The sequence below is a fragment of the Bos grunniens genome, chromosome 5 (assembly GCF_055505025.1).
Source record: "Bos grunniens cultivar Pamir isolate PY7600 chromosome 5, Bosgru_T2T1.0, whole genome shotgun sequence".
Classification (NCBI taxonomy): domain Eukaryota; kingdom Metazoa; phylum Chordata; class Mammalia; order Artiodactyla; family Bovidae; genus Bos; species Bos grunniens.
Genome location: NC_141169.1, coordinates 66,626,441 through 66,648,739, shown reverse-complemented (window position 1 = coordinate 66,648,739; position 22,299 = coordinate 66,626,441). Strand labels below are relative to the sequence as shown.

The following is a 22,299-nucleotide window of genomic DNA, read 5'->3' as shown; positions in this document are numbered from 1 at the left end:
GATGAGAACTTCTGTCTCTGGCAGACAAGCTCAATTTCTTGCAACCTTGCCAGTCAGGTACCTCCCTCCTCTCTTGGGATGAGGGGTGGAAAGAGACACCAGGAGTGTTAATAAAATGTAGAAAGAGAAAACTGTGTGTCCTGATAGGAAATATTGTTGTTTCAAACCCCTTGAGACTTAAGTCCTCTGGTTTTATCCAGTTAACCCTAAAGGAAATCAACCCTGAATATTCATTGGAAGGACTGATGCTGAAGTTGAAGCTCCAATACTTTGGCCACCTGATGCGAAAGAGCCGACTCATTGGAAGAGACCCTGATGCTGGGGGAAATTGAGGGCAGGAGGAGAAGGGCATGACAGAGGATGAGATGGTTGCACAGCATCAATGGACATGAGTTTGAGAAAACTGCAGAAGATGGTAAAGGACAGGGAAACCTGCATTCCACGGGGGTGAAAAGAACTGGACACGACTGAGCGACTGAACAACGACAACACTGTTCACAGGCTTCCCAGGTGACTCAGTGGTAAAGAATCCACCTGGTAATGCATGAGCCACAGGAGACTCAGGTTCAATTTCTGGGTCTGGAAGATCCCCTTGAGTAGGAAATGGCAACCTACTCCAGTATTCTTGCTTGGGAAATCCCAAGGACAGAGGAGCCTGGTGGGCTACAGTCTGTGGGGTTGCAGAGTCAGACACAACTGAGCATGCATGCATGGATACTGTCCACACCCCCTCTTCTACCTGAAGGCTCTCTTAAAAATCATCTGGTGCCAAAGTAGAAATAACTGACCTCCTTCGTATGGGTTCCCATCCAATACATGGCACAACGTCTGTTGTAACAACGTTTTTGTTTTTTAAAATAGTATTTAGTGGTTTCTGTGTTTATCTTCCCAACTAGACTCTCTCTGGGAACAGTGGCCAGATCTAGTTCATTTCTGACTGTTTTTTTGGCCCTGCCTGAACAACAACAACGTGGGGGCCTGGGAGATCTTAGTTTCCCAACCAGGGATATAGACCTAGGCCACTGCAGTGGAAGGGAGGAGTCCTAATCACTGGACAGCCAGGGAATTCCCTCTAGTTCATTTTTGAATACCTGACACCAAGCACCCTGCCAGACACTGGACACTAAATACATATTTAATAAATAGATGAATGAATGAATGAATTTTTAGCACATTTAGTGGTGTTGGAGAAGGCTCTTGAGAGTTCCTTGGACTGCAAGGAGATCCAACCATTCCATCCTAAAGGAGATCTGTCCTGGGTGTTCATTGCAAAGACTGATGTTGAAGCCGAAACTCCAATACTATGGCCACCTGATGCGAAGAGCTGACTCATTTGAAAAGACCCTGATGCTGGGAAAGATTGAGAGCAGGAGAAGGGGCTGACAGAGAATGAGATGGTTGGATGGCATCACCAACTCGATGGACATGGGTTTGGTGGACTCCGGGAGCTGGTGATGGACAGGGAAGCCTGGAGTGCAGCGGTTCATGGGGGTCGCAAAGAGTCGGATACGACTGAGCGAATGAACTGAACTGAACTGAGTCCTTCAAATTCCTCTTTCAAAAATACGGTTAGATAGCAGGAGGGGAAGAGATCTATAACAGCGTCTCCTCTTGGCGTTGTGAAAAACCATGATTTGCCAATTATTGTAAATGCAGGAAGGGTTTTGTGCATAAAAACACTGGTGCCAGTGCAGCACTGTCTAGGGCACGGCCTCCTTACGAGGCCTGTCCTGTCCGGTTGCCGGCACAACTCAGTTTCAAGGATCCCTGCCAGGCCCGAAGAGCGCACCGCGCACGCGTAGTCACGGGGGCTCGCGCAGGTCCTCCGCCCCTCCGCCCTCCAGGTGGCGCTGCCGGCCCGTTCGCCGCCGCCGCCGCCGCCGCCGCCGCCGTCTCTAGCCCGGCTAGACTGGGGCGGCGCCGGCTGCCTTGGGGGCCGCGCGACCGCCTCCGCCGCTAGGAGGGCGTGGGTTCCTAGCTCCCGGAAGCGGCGGCCGCGGCGTGGAGCCGAGCGGGCGTCGGTCCCCGGAGCGGCAATGCGCGGCGGCCGGAGGCTGTGACCTGAGCGCGGCGGCCCTGCGGGGGCCGCGGAATGGCGGCTCGTTGAGGCGGCAGCGGCGGCGTCTCCGACTCCCCGGGCACGGCGCGGCGTGGCGGCGGCCAGGGTGATGCTGCTCAAGCTCTTGCAGAGACAGACCTATACCTGCCTGTCCCACAGGTATGGGCTCTACGTCTGTTTCGTGGGCGTCGTTGTCACCATCGTCTCCGCCTTCCAGTTCGGAGAGGTGAGTAGCGGCGCGGGAGCCCTTCACAGGGCTCCCGGGACCGGCACGACCGCGCGGTGTCCCGGCCCCGGCGCGCTGCACTCTTGCCTCCCCATCCTCCCTGTAGACACAGGGATGAGCCCAGCGCCTGCCCTTCCCTCCGGGGCGCCGCCAGCTCAGACAGAGCACCTCTCCGGGCTGCGGCTTCAACATCTGGGGTCCAGATCTCGCCTCCCGACGGTTTGGGAGATCCGCGCTCCTTCTGCGGAATCCCTTTTCCTCCAGGTGCCTTCAGCAGGGACCCCGAGTCATTTGACTTTCTCCCTAAGGCCTTGTTCTGCACGCAGCCCCCCTCCCGGGACCCAGAGTTCCTAAATTTTACCGAATTCTCAGTCCTTGCCCCTCCTGCGGCTTCCTCCTCTAGTGTCACTATTATAACCTTTTCCCTTTACAGAGGCGCTTTATATTCTTAATCCCGTTTCTTCCCGGATCTCAAAACTTTGTCCAAGAGGGGTGTTTTCTTGGCCCGTGAATTTGCTGTGGGGAGAGTGTACTGGCCCCAAATTTGAAGGACTTACACGTGAAAGGTTTTTTTTTTTCCCCTTACATTTTTGCTCTCTTATTTGAGACAGCTTAATCTGTTAACCTTTAGAGGCTGTACTGGTAGATGTACATACACCGGTGTGGGAGCGCCCCTGACAGCTCCTGCTCTTCTCTATCATGAGATAGCTGAGGCTAGGGCTCCTTCATGTGACCATGACGCCCTTAACCATCTTGGACTCCAGCACCCGATCTCTTGGGAACCAGCACAAGCCTTCAGGTCACGGGATATGCTAATAACTTAGATTCGGGATCACACTAGCCCAACCTTTCCTAATCTGCTCACAGTTGATATTGCATAAAGTAACTCGGTATGACTGTAAACCCCAGAGGGTCCAAGCAACAGGTTTGGCAGGTTGAAACACCCAGGTTTAATAGATTTTGTGCCCCTCTGGATATGGACTTTAAACATTTTCTTGAGTGAAACAGCCCTTTGGTTGAGGTTGGATAGTTATTTCATGATTGACCATCCAATATAGTATTCTTTGTTGTAAACAAATGTGTAGGAGACTATGAGTAGGTGAGAACTGAAAGTGTACCTGGATGTGATTTTAGAGAACACCCCATTTTAAAATGTGGCCGTAGCAACTGGAAGAAAGTTGTGTTTTTAGGTTGTTATAAATCCATCTCTTTGTTTTAATATATATATATATTGGGGGGTGGGTGGGTGGGTAAGAGGTTGCAAAACGTTTTAAAATGAACAGAGTGCTGTTCAGAAATGCCACATTATACATTTGCTATGTACACAGAATATATGTACATTTCCAGCATGAAGTCTGGACTCCTGCTGGATTCTGGGCTCCATAAGAGAGGGTGCAGTCTTTAACCGGTGTGACCAGGCGCTGTGCCAGGTAATGCCAGAGTATACAGTCTAAATATTTGTCTGATGAATGAATAAATTATATGGGACAATTTCCAGGTTTTCAGTTTTAGTATTTCTTGGTCTAGGGGCTGATGAAAATAAGTCTTATTAAGTAAGGGTTGAGAAAGCGACCCAGACCTCTAAGTGTGAAATACGTACCTAATATTATACCACCTGCTGTTCTGTTTTGCTTCATGTATTGCATTTTAATACAGTGATCGTATGTGTACCTCGTTGTGTCCTATTGCTGATAGAAGATTTGTAAGGCGAGTGCAGAGAAAAAGAGAGTGAGTCGGGCAGTCAGGCAAGAAAAGGAAATGTATTAGAGGGAAAAGAGAGGGTGACTGGCTCTTAAGGAGAACCAGCGTTCTCCCTTTCGGACAGAGTCCTCCTTATACCCCACCAATGAAAAAGTCTCTGAAGGGATGGTCACAGAGCCGGAGGTCTGGAATCTGGTGGTCTTGCAGCTTTGAGAAGATAAGCGCCAGTGAGATAACGGGATGCCATTTGGGCAGTTTGGTTAGTCCCACAGATCACTGTGATTTTATTCTTTGTGCAAGGTCGACATAAAGAGCCATCTTATCAATGAGACCCCATGTAGGCCCTATCATTCCAGCCTTTTGATTTAGGATAAGGGCTGAAGGTCAGTCATCTGTAACTGCTTCCTGCAGGACAGGGGCTTCCTGGGGGTAAGGTAAGAAAAGGCTGGAATGCGGGTCAAGAGGATTTGTGTGGGGTCAAAGTATTTGATAATCCGAATGAGTTAGAAGTAGCTCTAGGATAGTTCAGTTGGTAAAGGCTTGTAAGTGGTCCTGAAGAAATTTTGAAAAAAGACGCATTAAACATGGGCTGAAAGTTAGAATAAGGGTAAGGAGAAGGAGAGGGCCTAGAAAAGGTAGGACCCAGGGCATCCAATTCCAATTGCTTACCCAGTTTTCCCATGAATTACTGAGGTGTTGGCCTATTCTCAAGGCCCTGTTTGTCAAATTTGTTGCTGCTTCCTTTACAACGCCTGATTTATTGGTGGAGAAACAGCAGGCTTCCTCCAAAAATAGGCATAGTGAGTGAAGTCACTCAGTCGTGTCCGACTCGTTGCAACCCCATGGACTATAGCCTACCAGGCTCCTCTGTTGGATTTTCCAGGAATTAGTACTGGAGTGGATTGCCATTTCCTTCTCCAGGGTATCTTCCCGACCCAGGGATCGAACCCGGGTCTCCTACATTGTAGACAGACGCTTTACTGTCTGAGCCACCAGGGAAGTCCAAAAATAGGCATAACCCTCCTTTTTCTGCTGTGAGAAGGTCTAATCCTCTTCTGTTTTGGAGGACCACAGCTACCAGGGAATCTAGCTGGTTTTGGATAGTGATGAGGCTGTTAGCTATTTCTTCTAGGCTGTCAGTGAGGTCTTTAAAAAGGCTTTGGTAGTAATTAAAAGAGGTTGTGAGTCCTGCGGTCCCTCTCCCAATCCCAGTGGCTATTCCTAAACCAATTAATAGAGGAATGAATTGAATTGCCCATTTGGGTCAGTTATGAGTTAGTGGGATAGGAAGGGTCTGATTGTTAGGAGCAATAGAAATATCTGGGGCCAGATATACCAGGGTGCATGTTCCTGTCTGGTTAGTGGGAAGACATAAATAAGTAGTGGTTCCACATAAGAAAAATATCCCAGGAGTAAGAAGACAACGGCTGAAATCAATAGCAAATAGGAGTCTTTCTGGGAAATTATTAGTAGTCTCCGAAACTGACAGCAAACTCACCAGTGTAGCCCCTGCAAGAGGAGTATTTACACCATATGCAGAAGGGAGTCTCCCTGAGAAAGTAAGCGAATGTCCTGCAGTTCCTGAGACATGATAGACAGATCAGCCTGAAGGGAAGGAGAGATGTGAAGTACGATTACAGAGGTGTGGCAGTATAGTTCCTAGCTGGGGGCAAGAATTGTTCATAGAGTTTTGTCTGGAAAAACAGAAAGGAGCCTGTTGTAGACCAATGTCAGAAGTGGTGGGTGTTAAGGAGCAGTAACCAGGCTAGAGGGTGGGCTTGGGATAGTAATTGAGGCTTTGAATTTTGAGAGAAGGTCTCTCCCAAGAATAGGAGTGGGGCATTTTGGGAGTATGAGAAAAGGATGGGAAAATGGGTTATCTTGAAGTGTGCAAGGTAGAGGCTCGGTTATTTGTCGTGTAGATATTAAACTGTCAACCCCCATAACAGAGACCTGAGACCTTGGTTTTTCTGGAGTAGGCAGGCATAGGAGACTGAGTGGCCCCCGCATCAATGAGAAAGGAGATTGGCTTACCTGCCACTGTTTAAGAGTTACCCTGGGCTCCGTAGAGGTGATGAGAGTCGGGGTCTAGGGCCCTGGGTACCTTCAGTCTAAAGTGGAGAGTCCGAGAAGGCTGGGCAGAGCTGGGTTGGAGGACTCCTGCCCAGGACCAGGAGGAGGGATCCCTGAAGGGGGATTTGGGCAGTCGACCTTCCAATATCCCTTTATGCCACAGCTGGGACATGGACCTGGAGGGGCCCTTGGCTTTAGGAATGAGCGGCCCCAGTGGCCTTCTTTGCCACATTTGAAGCAGGGCCCAGGTGGCTTCCTTTCTTTGTTGATTGATGAGGCTTGGAGCCATGTAGAGCAGTGGCTAAAAGGTGGTATTTGGCCTGATCTCGTTGGGCCTTCTCTAGCTTTGCCTGTTCTTCCCGATTATTGAAAATCTTAAAAGCTAAATTTAAAAGGTCTCGTTGAGGGGTTTGAGGGCCTTCTGCCTTTTTTAGTTTCTTTCAGATATCTGGGGATGACTGGGAGATAAAATGGGTATTAAGGACAATGGTGCCCCCTGCTGAAGTGGGGTCTAATTTTGTATATTTTTGTAGCACTTCCATTAACCTGGCTAAAAATTGTGCTGAGTTTTCATCTAGCCCTTGAGTTATTTCCTGGAGCTGATCAAAGTTGATGGCTTTATGCCCTGCCTTTTGAAGGCACACAATGAGGCAAGCAACCATGTGATTACCGGCTGCTCGTCCAGGTGTCCCTGCCTGATAGTCCCAGTTGGGATCTTCTGGGGGACAAATGTCGCCCCTACAGGCCCAGTGTCACCTGTCCTGTGTATCTCATCAGCACGCGCCTGAGAGGCTTCCTTCTCTTCTGGGAGACGAGTGGAGGAAAGGATGATGCAAATATCATGCCAGGTTAAGTCATAAGACTGGGTAAGATGCTTGAATTCTTTTAGATAATTATCTGGGTCTGAGGAGAAGGAGCCAAGACGCTTTTCAATCTGAGATAGGTTGGTAAGGGAGAATGGGATGTGAACCCAGCAATGCTTTCTGCTCCAGCTACTTCCTGTAAAGGCGGGGTCGGGGGAGGGTAGGGGAAAGAGTGGGGTCCTGGGTGAAGTTTCCTATTTTAAAGTTGTTCAGACTGGGTACTGGGAGGGCGTCTAGGGAGGTCAGGGTAAAGCCTTGGGACCCTCAGGGTAGAGGGTGGGGCTGAGGTCTTAGAGCTTATCTCAGGCCCGGGCTAGAGAGTGGGGTTGGGAGCTGTGACTTGAGAAAGAGGGAGGGAGGCACGTAAGGTGGAGGTTGTGGAACTGGATCTGGAGTGGCTGCAAGGGGGTTGGGAGCGATAGGAGGTGGGCTGTGGTCCGAAGGGTTGAAGGAGGAAGAAAAGTCTGAACAGGGATCGGGACACATTGTATTAGGAGGATGTGGCCCAGAGTGGGCTAGGTGTATCTGAGAAGTAGGACAGAATTCACAGAGAGAGGGTCAAGAGCCAAGAGCAAAGCAAGACTGAACATAAGGGATTTCTAACCACTTGCCATTGTGGCAGCAGAAGTTATCGAGGTCCCATGCTGCTGCTGCTGCTAAGTTGCTTCAGTCGTGTGCAACCCCATGGACTGCAGCCCACCAGGCTTCTCTGTCCATGGGATTCTCCAGGCAAGAACACTGGAGTGGGTTGCCATTTCCTTCTCCAATGCATGAAAGTGGAAAGTGAAAGTGAAGTCGCTCAGTCGTGTCTGACTCTTAGCGACCCCATGGACTGCAGCCTACCAGGCTCCACCATCCATGGGATTTTCCAGGCAAGAGTACTGGAGTGGGGTGCCATTGCCTTCTCCCATCGAGGTCCCATAGAGTATTATAATCAAGAGTTCCATTTCTGGCCATTGGGACCTGTTATCAAGTCTGTATTCTGGCCAAACAGTGTTAGAATAGTAAATAAGTCTTTTTGGTCTTATCTCCCCGTGGAAGCCTGAAGCTTTTAGGTTTCGGAGTAGGCATCCTAGAGGAGTAGGTTTTGAGGGCTGGGATTGAGAATTTCCCATTGCAGCCGAATAGGGAGCTAAGACAAAGGCAAGAGAAAGCAAGGAGAAAGGTCCGAGAGAAAAGGTTTCCCCCTTCTCAGGACTTTCTCAGAGAGTAATAATAGTCTGCTTTGAAACGGGTGTTCCCTATTTCAAAGTCAGACGGGGTGCAAGGCCGAGGGCCGTGGGGATCCTTCCCACCTAGTGCTGGGGCTTGGAAAAGAGGCGCAAAAGAGGATCTGAGGGAACGGGATTTCACTCACCCTTGTAACCGATGGATGAAATGTGGGCCGGTGTGTGTGTGGGCCAGTCCAGCAAGGCAAGTGGAGAGTCCTGTCCAGGAGCTCATCTCAGTTTCTTGGCAAGGTCCAAGGGAGGGGACCACTCAGTTGCGGTGGATCCTCCCTCCTGGGTTCCGGCACCAGAATGTAAAGCGAGTGCAGAGAAAAAGAGAGCAAGCCAGGCAGTCAGGCAAGAAAAGGAAATGTATTAGAGGGCAAAGAGAGGGTGACTGGCTCTTAAGGAGAACCAGCGTTCTCCCTTTCTGACGGAGTCCTTCTTATACCCCACCAATGAAAAAGTCTCTGAAGGGATGGTCACATAGCCAGAGGTCTGGAATCTGGTGGTCTTGCAGCTTTGAGAAGATAAGCACCAGTGAGATAACAGGATGCCATTGGGCAATTTGGTCAGTCTCACAGACCATCTTTTTTTGGGTGTTAGTTCTAAAAGGTCTTGTAGGTCTTCATAGAACCGTTCAACTTCAGTTTCTTCAGTGTTACTGGTCAGGGCATAGACTTGGATTACCATGATATTAAATGGTTTGTCTTGGAAACGAACAGAGATCATTCTGTCGTTTTTGAGATTGCATCCAAGTACTGCATTTTGGACTCTTTAGTTGAGTATGATGGCTACTCCTGAACTGAACTGAACACAGATCATTGTGATTTTATTCTTCGTTTGCAAGGTGGACATAACTAGCCATCTTATCAATGAGACTCCATGTGGGCCCTATCAAGATTATTTTGGCCTGAGTACTTTTAAATTTTGTGTGTTCCACACCTGGTTATTTATTTACCAAAAGAAAGTCTATAAATGGCCATAGATCTTAAAGTTTGGAACTCTTAAGCTTGTGTCTGTGGTTTCTCAAATAGCCTGTGCTATCCCTTGTATGATCTTCAAAAGGATACTTAACCTTTCCAATCTTCAGCTTCCTCATCTTTAAAAAGGAGGCAGAATCACTTTGTTCATAGAGGTCATGCATGCGTGCTAGGTCGCTTCAGTCGTGTCTGACTCTTTGTGACCCCATGGACTGTAGCCTGCCAGGCTTCTCTGTCCACGGGATTCTCCAGGCGTGAATACTGCCTGGAGTGGGTTCCCATGCCCTCTTCCAGGGGATCTTCCTGACCCAAGGATCGAACCCCTGTCTCTTCCTTCTCCTGCATTGGCAGGCAGGTCAGGTTCTTTACCACTAGCGCCTGGGAATAGTGAGGATCAAATAAGTCATGTCTGCAAAAGACCTTTCAGTTCCTGGCACATGACAGGCTCTCATTAAGTGGTAGAACTACAGCTGCTGTTTTTATTGTCACCAACTATCTTATGCCCTTAGTACTTAATTTGAAACAGATCTTTGAAGTAGAATACACTCATAATACAGTTAATGGTGGTGGTGGTTTAGTCTCTCAGTCGTGACTCTGTGACCCCTTGGACTGTAGCCCACCAGGCGCCTCTGTCCATGGGATTTCCCAAGCAAGGAGACTGGTGTTGGTTACCATTTGCTTCTGCAGGGGATAGTCCCAACCTAGGGATCAAACCCACCTCTCCTGCTTAGCAGATTCTTTACCACTGAGCCACCTGGAAAGCCAATACAATTAATATTGCCAACTTAATAATAGCTTCACCAATTGTAATGGATAGAAGGATGAAGAAGATCATTGTTAATTATGAACTCATCACTTTTTTCTCTCTTAGGGTAAGTGGTATTGGCTGCTACCTTTCGATAAGCCATTTGTACACTCGTCCAAATTTTTAGGAAGAAAAATGGAATTGAGGAAAGGAAGTATTAAAAGCATATATGTATGTTTTCCCTTTGAGTCAGGTACTTTCTAGAGAGACCTTGGGAACTCTGATTGAACAAAAGCAGAACCCAATCCAAACCCACAGGGAGGGCCCTCTGGATAGGTACCAATGTCCACTGAAGTGCATTGCCTTCAGTGATGGTAGCAGGTAAACTAGTTGATCTGGGCAAGACCTGTGGCCTCTGGGAGCCTCAGTTTCCTCACGTATAAATGAATGATTATCCCTTTTAGCTCAGAGACTTCTGATTTTAAATGTTTGTCCTCTGTTGATATTGTGTAGACTATTTTTTGGACCATGGGACACGACTGAGCGACTTCACTTTTACTTTTCACTTTCACTTTTCACTTACATGCATTGGAGAAGGAAATGGCAACCCACTCCAGTGTTCTTGCCTGGAGAATCCCAGGGGCGGGGGAGCCTGGTGGGCTACCGTCTATGGGGTCGCACAGAGTCGGACACGACTGAAGTGACTTAGCAGCAGCAGCAGGTGGCATGTGGGATCTTAGTTCCCTGACCAGGGATCAAACCTGTGCCTCCTGCAGTGGAAGTGCAGAGTCTTAACCACTGGACCACCAGGGAAGTCCCTGTGTAGACTTTAACACTTGCTTTTGAAGTAAAAGATGTTATTTTAGGGTCATCATTATTATTTAGTACATTTTATATGCAAATCCACAATCCCATATCTGAAAATTCTACTGAATTACCTCAGTATCTTTTAGAATGAAACGTGTGAGTATTCACAGTCAGTGAGGAAAGTAAAGACTATAAATAGCTTCAAGTCAGTTTAGATCGGGTTTTGCCACCAAATGAGGTCAGGTCAGGTTTTGCTGCCAAATAAAGATCTACAGTGTTGAGAGCTTTTTGGATTTTCAGATTGTGAATAAAGGGTTGTAGATCATCTCTGGGTATGTGAGTGTCAGCGTGCATGCATGTGTATAAAATATATCACTTCCTTTACGTGTTTGAGGAAGTGATATATTCCTAAGTATGGAAACAAAGAAGTATCCGAAAATGAACTTCAATGAGCAAGTCAGACAAGTTCAGATAGAATCTGCCCGTGTGGGGCAGTAACTTTTCCCTGGCCTCTCTCCTCTTTTGTTCACCTGCCTTCTTATTTTGAATTAGTTAGATACTGTTCAGTGAAAAAGAAGACTGAAAACTGGGTCCAACTCCAGTTTCTCATACTGGCTTAGTTTCAAGAAAGAAATTAGTTGTTTGTATTTGATTAGCTCCCTCATTAAACAGATACATTTTGATTGTGTTCTTTGCCAAAAGCAAGAAGTAGGTGAAGTTATAGGAACCTGGCCTGAGAACTGGGAGGCAGCCTCTGGCCTGCTTCTAGCTCCACCATAAACTGACCCTCAGTGGTATTGCTTTGTGTAGATTCCTTTTGGGGGTGGAGAAGACTTTCATTATTAAAAACGGTTTAAAATTTCTAGACTGGATTTCTGACACCCGCATTTTTTCTTTAATGTTCTGTGAATTTACATTTATGGGGAAGCATGAATTATAATGTAATGGAGTTTGTGCTACAGAAAAAATGCCAGTGGCTGCATTGAGCTTCTTTTTTTGGCCATGCCACAGGGTTGCAGGATCTTAGTTCCCTGACCAGGGATTGAATCTGTGCTTGGCAGCGAAAGCACAGAATCCTAACACTGGATGGCCACGAAATTCCCATACTGAGCCTCTTTAAATGGTATCTTTTGTGGGGCGGGTTGGAAGAGATACATACTCTTGCTGTCAAAGCAGATACCTTGTCATTTTTCCCTGCTGTATTCTTAGCACCTCAAAAGTGCTTGGTACCTAGTAGGTGCTAAATGCTTGATGGGTGAATGAATGAATTGGGGTGATCTTAAGCAACATCTCTTGAAGCTCATTTTCAGAAAAGGTAAGTTTTCTATTCTGATGCAGATCGTCTGTACTTGCCTTTTATTTCTCAGACATGATTGTTCAAGTTGTACCCTGCATGGTGGAAAATACTGTCAGATATGAAGAATTTTGTACAGCTCATCCTTGGCCATTTTTGTCAGGTTGAGATGAGGCCATGATACACCTATGAGTAACAGTACAAGAGAGCAGGTAATTGAAAGCCTGAGTAGGTACACAACAATGGCCTAGAAAATCAGAGGAGGGGAAGAGGATTGTGGGTCGAAACATTCTAGGGGAAGTTGAGACTGTTACAAGGAGGTGGGAGCCTTTTCTTTTTGAATTATTAGGGGTTTAAAAATGTCACTGGTATTAGCCAGCAGCACTTGGTTGCAAGTGAGAGAATCCCACCTCAGACCTGGGTTAGGAAAAAATTATAAAAAAATTTTTTTTATAATTGAAAAATATAGGGTGAAATTTCTGTATTTTCAGGATCAGATCGAGGTGCTCGAATGTTATCATCAGTACTCTTTGTTCCTGCTCTGCAGGGTTTAGTGAGTCTAGTTCTGACAGGCCTTCCCCGTATGGGAGCCAAGGTTGCTGGCAGCAACTCCAGCAGCTAGTCTTCCAATTTAGTAACCTTCCTCATCAGTGCCAGCTAGACCCAGGACGGCCTGCCTCGCCGGGGAGTGGGTGCCCTTGTGCCCTCGTTAACCACCTGGATCATCCCTGGGGCTCTGGTTATAGGTGGGACTGTCAGTTTCAACTAAACCAGGTGAAGTGAGAGGGGCTCCCCAGAGGGAGATGAGGAGGCTGCTGTCAAAACAGCGCCAGAGCAGCAACGTCCTAGCCTGGCTGATGGCCTTTAGCCCTTTACCTTGTTTAGGAAGATGTGAAAGTGGGTTGTTTCCGTTTTTCATTTTTAATGTCATGTTGTTAAATTACCTTGTTTTTCATTTTTAATATCATGTTGTTATTATCTGTGAAACTTGTGTTCTTGGGTGGGCATAGTAATGTGGAGTTTTGTTAAACACAGTGCAGTGTGCCCTCATAATCTTTTAGTAACGATTCAATATATATTTTTAGTGGGTAATAGTTGTATTCAATTTGATTGACTTTTGAAGTCTAAATAGTGTTGACCTTATTGACATTAAGTAGGAAATTAAGAGAGAAAAACTTAACCCAACCTTTTTGCAGCATCTGTCACCCCCTGCATATAGAAATGCTCACTCCCTCTTTCTTCAAGAAGACCACCCCCCTTCTCCGCCGACGCCCGTTCTCCTTCTCCACTCACTGTTCTTTCTCAGGCTTTAATGCTGGGTCTCCCCAGGGTTTGCTCCTTGGCCGTCTTATCCTGGGCGGAGTTGTCATGTTTCAGACCCCCATCCTGATGCTTGTGACTCTGTTACCAAGTTCAGGCTTGCTCTGCTCACCACTTGATAGGCCAGTGAATCTGAGAGACAAGCTGTTGAGGCAAGGAATACGACTTTATTTGGAAAGCTGGCCGACTGAGAAGATGGCAGACTCAAAATAACCATCTTGTTGGGGTCTGGATGCGGGTTCTTTTACAGAGCCAGAGAGAGAGAAGCAATGGGGAACTGAAGTCAAAAGGCAGAATAGAGAGGGAGAGGCAGGGAGGAAGTGAAGTGGAAAGGGTCTTCAGTCTTGCAAAACATCTCAAGGAAGTGCCAGTCTACGGACAGGGATGTGTTAATCTTTTCTTTTTTTGTGGCCATTCACAGGTGGGCGGGGTCAGATTTATCTCTTTATGAGTTGAACAAAGGCACTCTAACAGCCAGGCCCAGGGGCAGGGTCCTTTGAGACAGGCCTTTATGATTATAATAACAGCAGCAACTAAAAGCAAGTCAAAGAAACACTTTCCAACATGGAGTCAGAATTGGCTTCTTCCTGTAACAGCTCCCTGTCTCCAGTGCCTTGCTGCCAGGCCCGGCTGCATCCCTCCTTCTGGCTGCCTGCAGCCGTGTCCCAGCCATGTCCCTGTACCTCCCTGTGACACAGGGTGCTTCCTCCTCCTGGTGCTTTCTCCTCACTGCCTCCAGACATGACTGCAGAATAAGCCTTTAAATGATGTGGGATTCTTCTGGCTCGTGAGCTTTCTCGGAACATAGAGGAAGAACTTGCTCCAAGACCTCAACAAACCTTTCCAGGAACTGACCTCAGTTGGATCATAGAGCTACCCCTAACAGATACCTTGGAAGAAGGAAGAGATTGCTTTTTGACCCATCTGATTCCTCCTGTGAAGTGGGGGCCCATCTCCTGAAGATCTGTTATGAGAAGGTGGAATTCCACTGGGAAAGAATAGTTCTTTGTCTCTGGGGGCTCCTGACTGTGACTGTTGTGTTGGTGAGCACAGCCAGTGGGTATCTTTATCTCCCACTTGCCCTTTCCTGTAGGGTTAGCTCTGCCTCTGCCCCTGGATGAGACCTCTGGTGGGCCTAACTCAGCCTGCTCTTCTCTCACTCGTAAGTAAGAAAAAGTCCTGTGGTTGCTTCAGGTGACAAAACATAGTGTTAGGTCAGCATTAAAAGCCTGCAGTCACATGTCCAAACAGACCTTTGAGCCTGTTGAAGTTGAAGCTTCTTGCCTGCCTGGCCCAGGCCTGCTCCAGGTAGAAAGCCAACGACTGAAGAAGGCAGTTTGGCCATGGTGGGTTGTTTTTCTCTTTCTGTCCAGGAACCGGTTTCTGGGTTAGAGGACTGGGATGAAGGACAGGAAATGAGGGCTGGAAAGCCCTTCCTAAACAGGTATTGTTGCTTTGGGATTTGCTGGTGTCAAAGCTCATTCTCTTTCAAGTGCTTTCAAAGGCGTACTTTAGAGACCCCACCCTGATCACCGTCACTTGCTTTTATTCTGCTGAGAGCTAATGTCCTTTTCTTTGGGCTTGTTGCTTGCTCCTTCCTCAGCCCCAGGAATCTGGCAACACTGTGGCCTTATCTCAGGGGACCTGCTGCTCTAGGGGACCACAGACCTGGTCTAAAGTGACCCTCCGCAGTACTCTCTTGTACATGGCCCATATCTCTTGTACAAGAGACCTTCATCCTTTGTAAGAGAGGAAAGATGCCTTTTTTCTCTCCTTTCCTCAGTTCTCAGTCCTGTAACAAAAGACGGATCAGCAAGAGAAAAGCATACACATTTATTTTAGGTAAGGTTTACATGACATTGGAGCCTTCATAAGGAAATGAAGACTGAAGAAGCAGTTAAACCCGAGTGACTTAACGCTAGGTTTGACAAAGAGTAGAGAGTAGCGGGAAAATGCGATAGGACAAAAAAGGGTATGAGCTCTGAGACACGTGGACTGTTCATTCAGATTCCTTGTGGCATCCCTCTGTCTTTGGAGATAAGGGTTTCTCCTTCCTGTGTAGAGAGGGTCCCTCTCAAGTTTTATGATCTGCTTCAGGGGAAGGTCAGAAAATCCTTTTTATCTGCTGTTTCTCAGCTTCCTTCAGCTTGAAGTACTCAGTTTGCCAAGGTGCCATATTTTGAGGTAGCCCTTCCTGATCTCTGAAGGGGCTTCCCTGATAGCTCAGTTGGTAAAGAATCCGCCTGCAATGCGGGAAACCTGGGTTCCATCCCTGGGTTGGGAAGATCCCCTGGAGAAGGGAAAGGCTACCCCCTCCAGTATTCTGGCCTGGAGAATTCCATGGACTGTATAGTCTATGGGGTCGCACTGAGTCAGACACGACTGAGCAACTTTCACTTTCTGATCTCAGATGTGAGGCAAATGTTGCAGCCACCCAACTGCATGAACCGGAGGTTGCCACCTTTGGTGATCCTAATTGAGTCTATGGGAAAGAGGTTTCTGTGCCTGTTCGTTAGATGAGGTGGAGCAGGATTAACAGAATGCCAGCAGCTTCTGAAAGCTGTCCTCTGAACCCTGCTGCAGTGATTTGGATGACTTTTCAACCACCTCCTTAGGAAACTTGGAATCTTGGTCCTGCACATCACTTGGGAATATGGTATCTGGTATTCTGGTGCCTTAGAAGAGATGTGTTTAGATGTACAACTTCTCAGTGCTGGTACCAACTGACTGAACTTGCCCAGGAGATGAAACTTATTTGCCGTCTCTGCACTCAGTGTTCTGGGCTCAAAGATGTTATCTTTTGTTATTTTGGAATCCCTGTGCCCCAGCAAAGCACTTAAATCATTCATTTAGTTAGGAAGATTTCTGTTGAAGCACGGTGCCAGGCCCCTGGGTATAGAGCAGTGAACAAAACCCCCAGGTTCCTGCAGACAAGGAGTTTATATCCTGGTTGTGCAGTAAGACATTAAATGCGATTTATTTACAATTGCGAAAAGTGCTAGAAGGGGAGATTATTGTGAGAGAGACCCTCAGGAGAACCTACCCTGCAGTGGCTGGGTCAGGAGAAGCTTTCTTGATGTCATTGGAGCTCAGAAGGGTCAGAATTACTGAGGCAGAGGACCGAGGTGAGCAAGTCTGCTCTAGGCCATTGGTTCTTAGCTGGGAATGATGTTGCTGCCTCACCCCCACCCTCTGAGGCATTTGGCAAAGTCTGGAGGTATTTTGGGTTGTCCTGACCGAGGCATGTAGCGAGTAGAGGCTAGAGATGTTGATAACACTCTACAATGCACAGGACAGCTTCCCCCAACCCTCCCCCACCCCAAGCAAAGATGGTCCAGCCCCAAACATTGGTTGTGTCCCACCTTGGAAACAGCACAAAGGTCTTGAAGTTAGCGAAGGCCCATGAGGCTGGAGAGCAAGAGGAAGTGTGATCTAGGGGAGGTTGGTGCAGTGGGTAGTGCCCTGTTGCCAGCCCTTGGTAGATACCATTCAAGGTTACGTACCGTGCACTGGCATCTAAGGAGTGGAGGCCAGGGATGCTGCCTGGGATCCTGTCCATTACCGGATGTCCATTACGGGATGCTGGACATCCTGTAATGGACAGGACAATCCCCACAGCAAAGAGTTGTCAGGCCCTACATGTCATAGTGCCGAAGTTGGGAGAGCCTGAGTTAGAGGGAACAAGAACAGGGCAGTCAGTCAGGGGCCTTGGACTCGGCTGGTGGAGGGCAGATAGAGAGGAGTGGACAGATTTGAGAGATTTGGGAGGCAGAATCATCTGGCCTTTATGTTTCCTTACGTGCCAGACACTCCACTGATACCTTGGGATATAACTAAGCAAGACAGACAAGTTCATTTGTCCTCGCATACCCTAATTATAGGTACTCGGTGAATATTGGTTGAATGAATATTTACAAGTATTTATTTTTGCTCACTGATTGTGATTGAGCCTGTGAGGAAGGGTTCTTTAAAAGTGATGCCTCAAGTATATGTGGCATCTTGCATAGTGCCTGGTGCAGGGTGCTCAGTAAATGCTAATTAAAAGCCAAGTGCCACATCCTAGCGCTGTTGTTCCCTTGACTACAATGCTCTCAGTAAGACAGCAGGGGACCTACCTTCTGAGCTGACGTCCAAGGTCACACTGGAGAGAATATTAATCTCTTCTTAGAGTAGAAAAGTTCAAGTGATTTCTTTACCCGAGTATGCTTTATAGTGGTTGATATGAAACCATAGGGTGCAAGTGCCATATTAGTTTAATACAGCCTGCACTTTACAGTAACATATGTTATTTTAGTTCCTTATGAAATGTAACAAACAAGTGTAGCTGTGATTGGTGAGGTATATTCATAATATATCGTTTTAAGTCCTTACCGTCTTTAGATGACTTCAGTCTCGTGATCCACATGCAGTATCTTTAGCAGGTGATTAGTCAGCCTGCGTGTGATTCATACATACACTAAATTAAGCAAGGGAAAAAATGATCTTTCAGAAATGTTACATCTAAGTCACCCCTGTGCTGGGGGAGGGTGTGATTTTGTGATCAGACAAAACGAATTCTGTGATCAGACTAAAAACTGTGTTGTGCCCTTTAAAATTGCTTCCTAAAATTGTTTCTTCTTTTAGGTTCTAGTTTATCCCCCCTTCATTACCTCTTTCCATTAACTTCATTTCTGTTTCTTGACTAATTATAAATTGGATAAAGTTTCTTTACCAAATTTTCCTGAGTCTGTTCACTCAGCAGAGATCAGTGGAGGTACTCACCCTGGGCTTGGTACTGTACTGCCTAAAGACACAAAGATGGTTCCTTTTCTTTTTTGCTGTTGAGGACCTAACTGTCCAGTCAAGCCAAGCAAACAAACTTAAGATGCATTGTGATAAATTAAGTCGAAGAGCTAGGCCTGGGTGTCAGGGGAAGGTTTTCATCTGAGCTCAATTGTGAAGGAGATGGCTGAGGGAAGAAAGGGGAGCCCCCTTGCTACTCCCCAGCCCCCTTGTAAGTGAAGGAAGCTCGGGGTGTAAAGATGTGGGGTGAGAGGTAACTCTCACCTTCTAGAACAGAAGTGGTTCTTGTGGTGACCCAAGGACGAAAGAGCAGATAAAACCAAGGAGGGTCTTGGAATGCAGGAACAGAAAAACCAGACCCTTATCGTCCTTCCCTCCCCCATGTGGTAATTATTAATGGATTTCAGGTTCTCCTGAGCAGTGTAACTTGTCTCCCCTCCTACCCCATAGGGAGAAGATATTTGCCTTACTCTTCCACCCCCCACCTAGTATATGTGCCTCATCCAATCAGCAATGACCTACAAGACCCCTATCCCACTCGTTGTATCCTGGGTATAAAAGTGGACTAAGGACCCCTGTTCAATGTCAGTTCTCCCTTGAGCGGGCCCACTGTTCTAACAGCGTCTCCCAGTCTTATTTCCCTCCTCTCTGTCTCATGTCTGGAAACTCTTTTCCAACCTGCGCCTGGACCATGACAGTTCTGAAGGGTCGTAGAGCGTACCTGGGAGTGATGCTGGAGAGGCAGGCAGTGGCTGGTTTAGAACTTGCCTGTAGAGTGACTCCAAAGAATTTGGATTCCTCCTGAAGAAAATGGGGACCATTCAAACGGTTGTAAGCAATAGAGCCATGAGTCAGATCTGTGTTTAAAACGGTTGTTCTGAGGTAACACGGATGGTGAATTGCTGGCAGGCTGAGAGCTGGGAGCTGGAAACTGTGGGACGTAATAGGGATCCAGGAGATCCTGCCACACTGGGTGTGGTGTGCAGAGTCAGCGGGCTTTGTATGTCGACTTTTTAAATTATTTATTTTTGGCTGCACTGGGTCTTTGTTGCTGCACACAAACTTTTCTCTAGTTGAGGTGAGCAGGGGCTACTCCAGTTGCGGTGCACGGGCTTCTCGTTGTGGTGGCTTCTCTTATTGAGGAGCACAGGCTCTAGGGCCAGCGGGCTCCAGTGGTTGTGAACATGGGCTTAGTTGCCCCAAGGCATGTGGGATTGCACCCCTGTCCCCTGCGTTGGCAGGTGGGTTATTAACCACCGGACCAAGTTGGCTTAAAATGAAAATCATTCCTTCTCTGGGATGTGCAGATCGGAGGGGAGTTGGCTTCTCTAGGTTGGGCTTGGTTGGCTCTGCTCCACATATCTTTCATCCTCCTGGGACCAGTGGGCCAGCCTGGGCATGTTCTTCTCAGGGCAGTGTGAAAGGCACAAAAACCAGGCAGATACTCCTAAACCTACCTGAGGCTGAGACGCAGAATGGGGGCACTCACCTTCTTTTATTCCTTGAACACATCAGATTTGTGTCCCACTTAGGACCTTGGCACTGTTGTCAGCCTGTGGAGCACTGTCCACAGACCCCCATGTTCCACATGTCTCAGCTCAGAAACTCCTTCTTGGATGGGCCTTTCCCACCACCCAGCCTAGAGCGGCCTCTTTTCCTAGGTCACTGCTGTTTATAGTCCCATGTTCTTCTTTTTTAAAATAGTACTTAGTTTCAGTCTGAAAATGTTTATGTGTGTATTTAATGTCTCATCTCTCTCTCTCTGCTCTCTAGTATGTAGGCTCTGTGGGAGGAGGGTTTCTGTCTTATTCACCACTGTATCCTCAGCCCCTGGAATAGAGCCTGGCACTAAGAGGTGGAATGCAGAGAGATTCTTTCTTCCTAGTATCTAAACATGGAAAGGTCCCCTGAGTGATCAGTGTGCAAAGTGAACCTTAATGGAAAATATATAGGTTTAGTTGATATTAGTTGATATGTAATTATGTTAGGGATCTTCAGAGAAATGAAACCAGTAGGATGTATGTATGTATATATGTACATGCATGCTCGTGGGCACGTGTGTGTGTGTGTATGGAAATAGACTTATTATATGGAATTGACTCACAGGATTGTGGAGGCTGACAGGTCTCCAGGATCTGCATTAGCAAAACTGGAGACCCAGGAGAGCCAGGGATGTAGCTCCAGTCCAAGTCCAAAAGACCCAGGAACCAGAGAAGCCAATGGTGTAGTTCCTACCTGAAAGTTGGCTGCACAGAGACCCAGGGAGAGCTGATGTTTCAGTTCAAGTTCGAAGGCAGGAAAACTGGTGTTATGGCTCAATGCACTCAGATCAGAGGATATTCTCTCATACTCAGCTTTTTTGTTCTATTTAGGCTATCAACTGATTAGATGAGGTTTATCTACATTAGGAAGGAGGGCAAGCTGCTTTACTAGTCTAATTTCACCTGAAAATACCCTAGTTGAAGTTTCTTTCTATTCCTAATTTGCTGAGGTTTTTATTTATTTTAAATAAAAAATGGGTTTTGAATTTTGTCAAATACTCTTCCTATATATATTGATAGGATCATAAGATTTTTCTTCTTTTACCTATGAATATGATGGATTACATTAATTGATTTTCAGATGTTGAACCAGCATTCAAAAACATGTATCTAGAATACATCCCACTTGGTTATATTATATGATTCTTTTTCTGCATTGTTAGATTTTATTTCATAACAGATTTTCACATCTATATTCTTGAAAGTTATCAGTTTGTAGTTTTCCTTATAGAATGAATTAGAAGGTATTCACGCTGGTTCTGTTTTTCTGGAAGAAATTGTAGAGAATTGGTGTCATTTCTTCCTTGAATGTTTGGTAGAATTCACCAGTGAACCCATCTGGGCCTGTTGCTTTCTGATTTGGAAGGTTATTACTTATTGATTCAAATTATTTAATAAGTAGAGGCTATTTAGATTATATATTTCTCCTTGTTTGAGCTTTGGTAGATTGTATCTTTCAAGTATTTGGTCCATTTCATCTAAGTTATCAAGTCTATGATCATAGAATTGTTCATAATGTTCCTTTATTACTCCTTTGGGAGGAGTATTGTAGTGATTTCCAAAATCGTGTGGTAAAGCACAAACAACAAAATTTGCATTTTAATGATTTTTAAAATTATTTGTTTGGCTGCACAGGGTCTTAGTTGCAGTAGATCTAGTTCCCTGACGTGGGATCACACAGGCCACCTGGATTGGGAGTCTGGAGTCTTAGCCACTGAACCACCAGGGAAGTCCCATTTGAATAATTTTTAAGTGTATCAACAACTCCATGGCATTAATTACATTTACTTTGTTGTGTAATTGTTACCACTGTCTGTTTGCAAAAGGTATCCAGGACCCCAAACAGAAACTTGGTAGTGAGTAGTAACTCTGGATTCTCCCCTTGGGCCCTGGTAACCTTTAGTCACTTCCTGTCTTTATGGATTTGCCTATTCTGGACATTTCATGTAATGGATATTTCATACACTATTTGTCTTTTCTTGTTCTGGAGTTTCTGCCTGTTTTTCAGTGTTTCTGAGAGGATGAGAAATTGGAGTTGCCACTCTGCTGTTTTGCTGAGATTCTGTTCCAGGATGATAGTTTTGGTTGTTGTTTTTTTCACATAATATTTTATCAGACATTTCACCATTTAACTAGTCTGTATGTTCCATAAAGGAAGACCTTTTGTTTTGGTTGTTGCTGTGTGTCAGAATTTGGAACGGTGCCACATAATATCCACTTATTGACTGAATTAAGTTACTAATTTTTAGCAGTTTAAGACCTGCATAATTTTTAATAGCTTCGTAATATTTGTGTGACTGTACCTTAACTTACTTACCCAATTACCTATTAATTATTAAAACTATCTTCAGGTTTTATTTATATAAGTAATAGTGATTATCATCATATTTATACAGAAGTCTCTGGGTACACCTATGTTGATTATCCTGGCACGTATTTCTAGAAGTGGAATTAGCCACAACAAAAGACAGGAGCATTTCTTTGTTCATTTGAATCATATTGCTAATTGCTCCTCAGGAAAGGGTTTTTTAAATGACTTAACAGCCGTTTAAGTGGCACCCCACTCCAGTACTCTTGCCTGGAAAATCCCATGGACGGAGGAGTCTGGTGGGTTGCAGTCCATGGGGTCGCTAAGAGTCGGACACGACTGAGTGACTTCACTTTCACTTTTCACTTTCATGCATTGGAGAAGGCAAT

General features: G+C 46.3%; 1 protein-coding gene and 1 long non-coding RNA gene across 3 annotated transcripts in view; one reads left to right on the top strand and one right to left on the bottom strand.

The window, feature by feature from the left end:
* The first annotated feature begins 1,986 nt into the window (after positions 1–1,986).
* Positions 1,987–22,299, top strand: part of GNPTAB (N-acetylglucosamine-1-phosphate transferase subunits alpha and beta) — an 84,041-nt gene continuing 63,728 nt past the window's right edge. The window contains exon 1 of one of the 2 annotated variants that reach the window (XM_086400973.1): positions 1,987–2,218. Coding sequence is in view for 1 of the 2 variants with exons in the window: in XM_086400971.1 (XP_086257097.1) it covers positions 2,169–2,285 (117 nt within the window). In the remaining variant the exon portion in view is untranslated. Of the gene's footprint in view, positions 2,286–22,299 lie in introns of both variants that reach the window. The other variant, XM_086400971.1, reaches the window with a different exon arrangement.
* LOC147372312 (uncharacterized) lies at positions 4,021–8,424 on the bottom strand. Its single transcript, XR_015163989.1, has 3 exons — positions 8,280–8,424; positions 5,485–5,591; positions 4,021–4,538 (listed from the first exon to the last, which is right to left on the bottom strand). It is a non-coding gene; the product is annotated as an uncharacterized LOC147372312 (long non-coding RNA).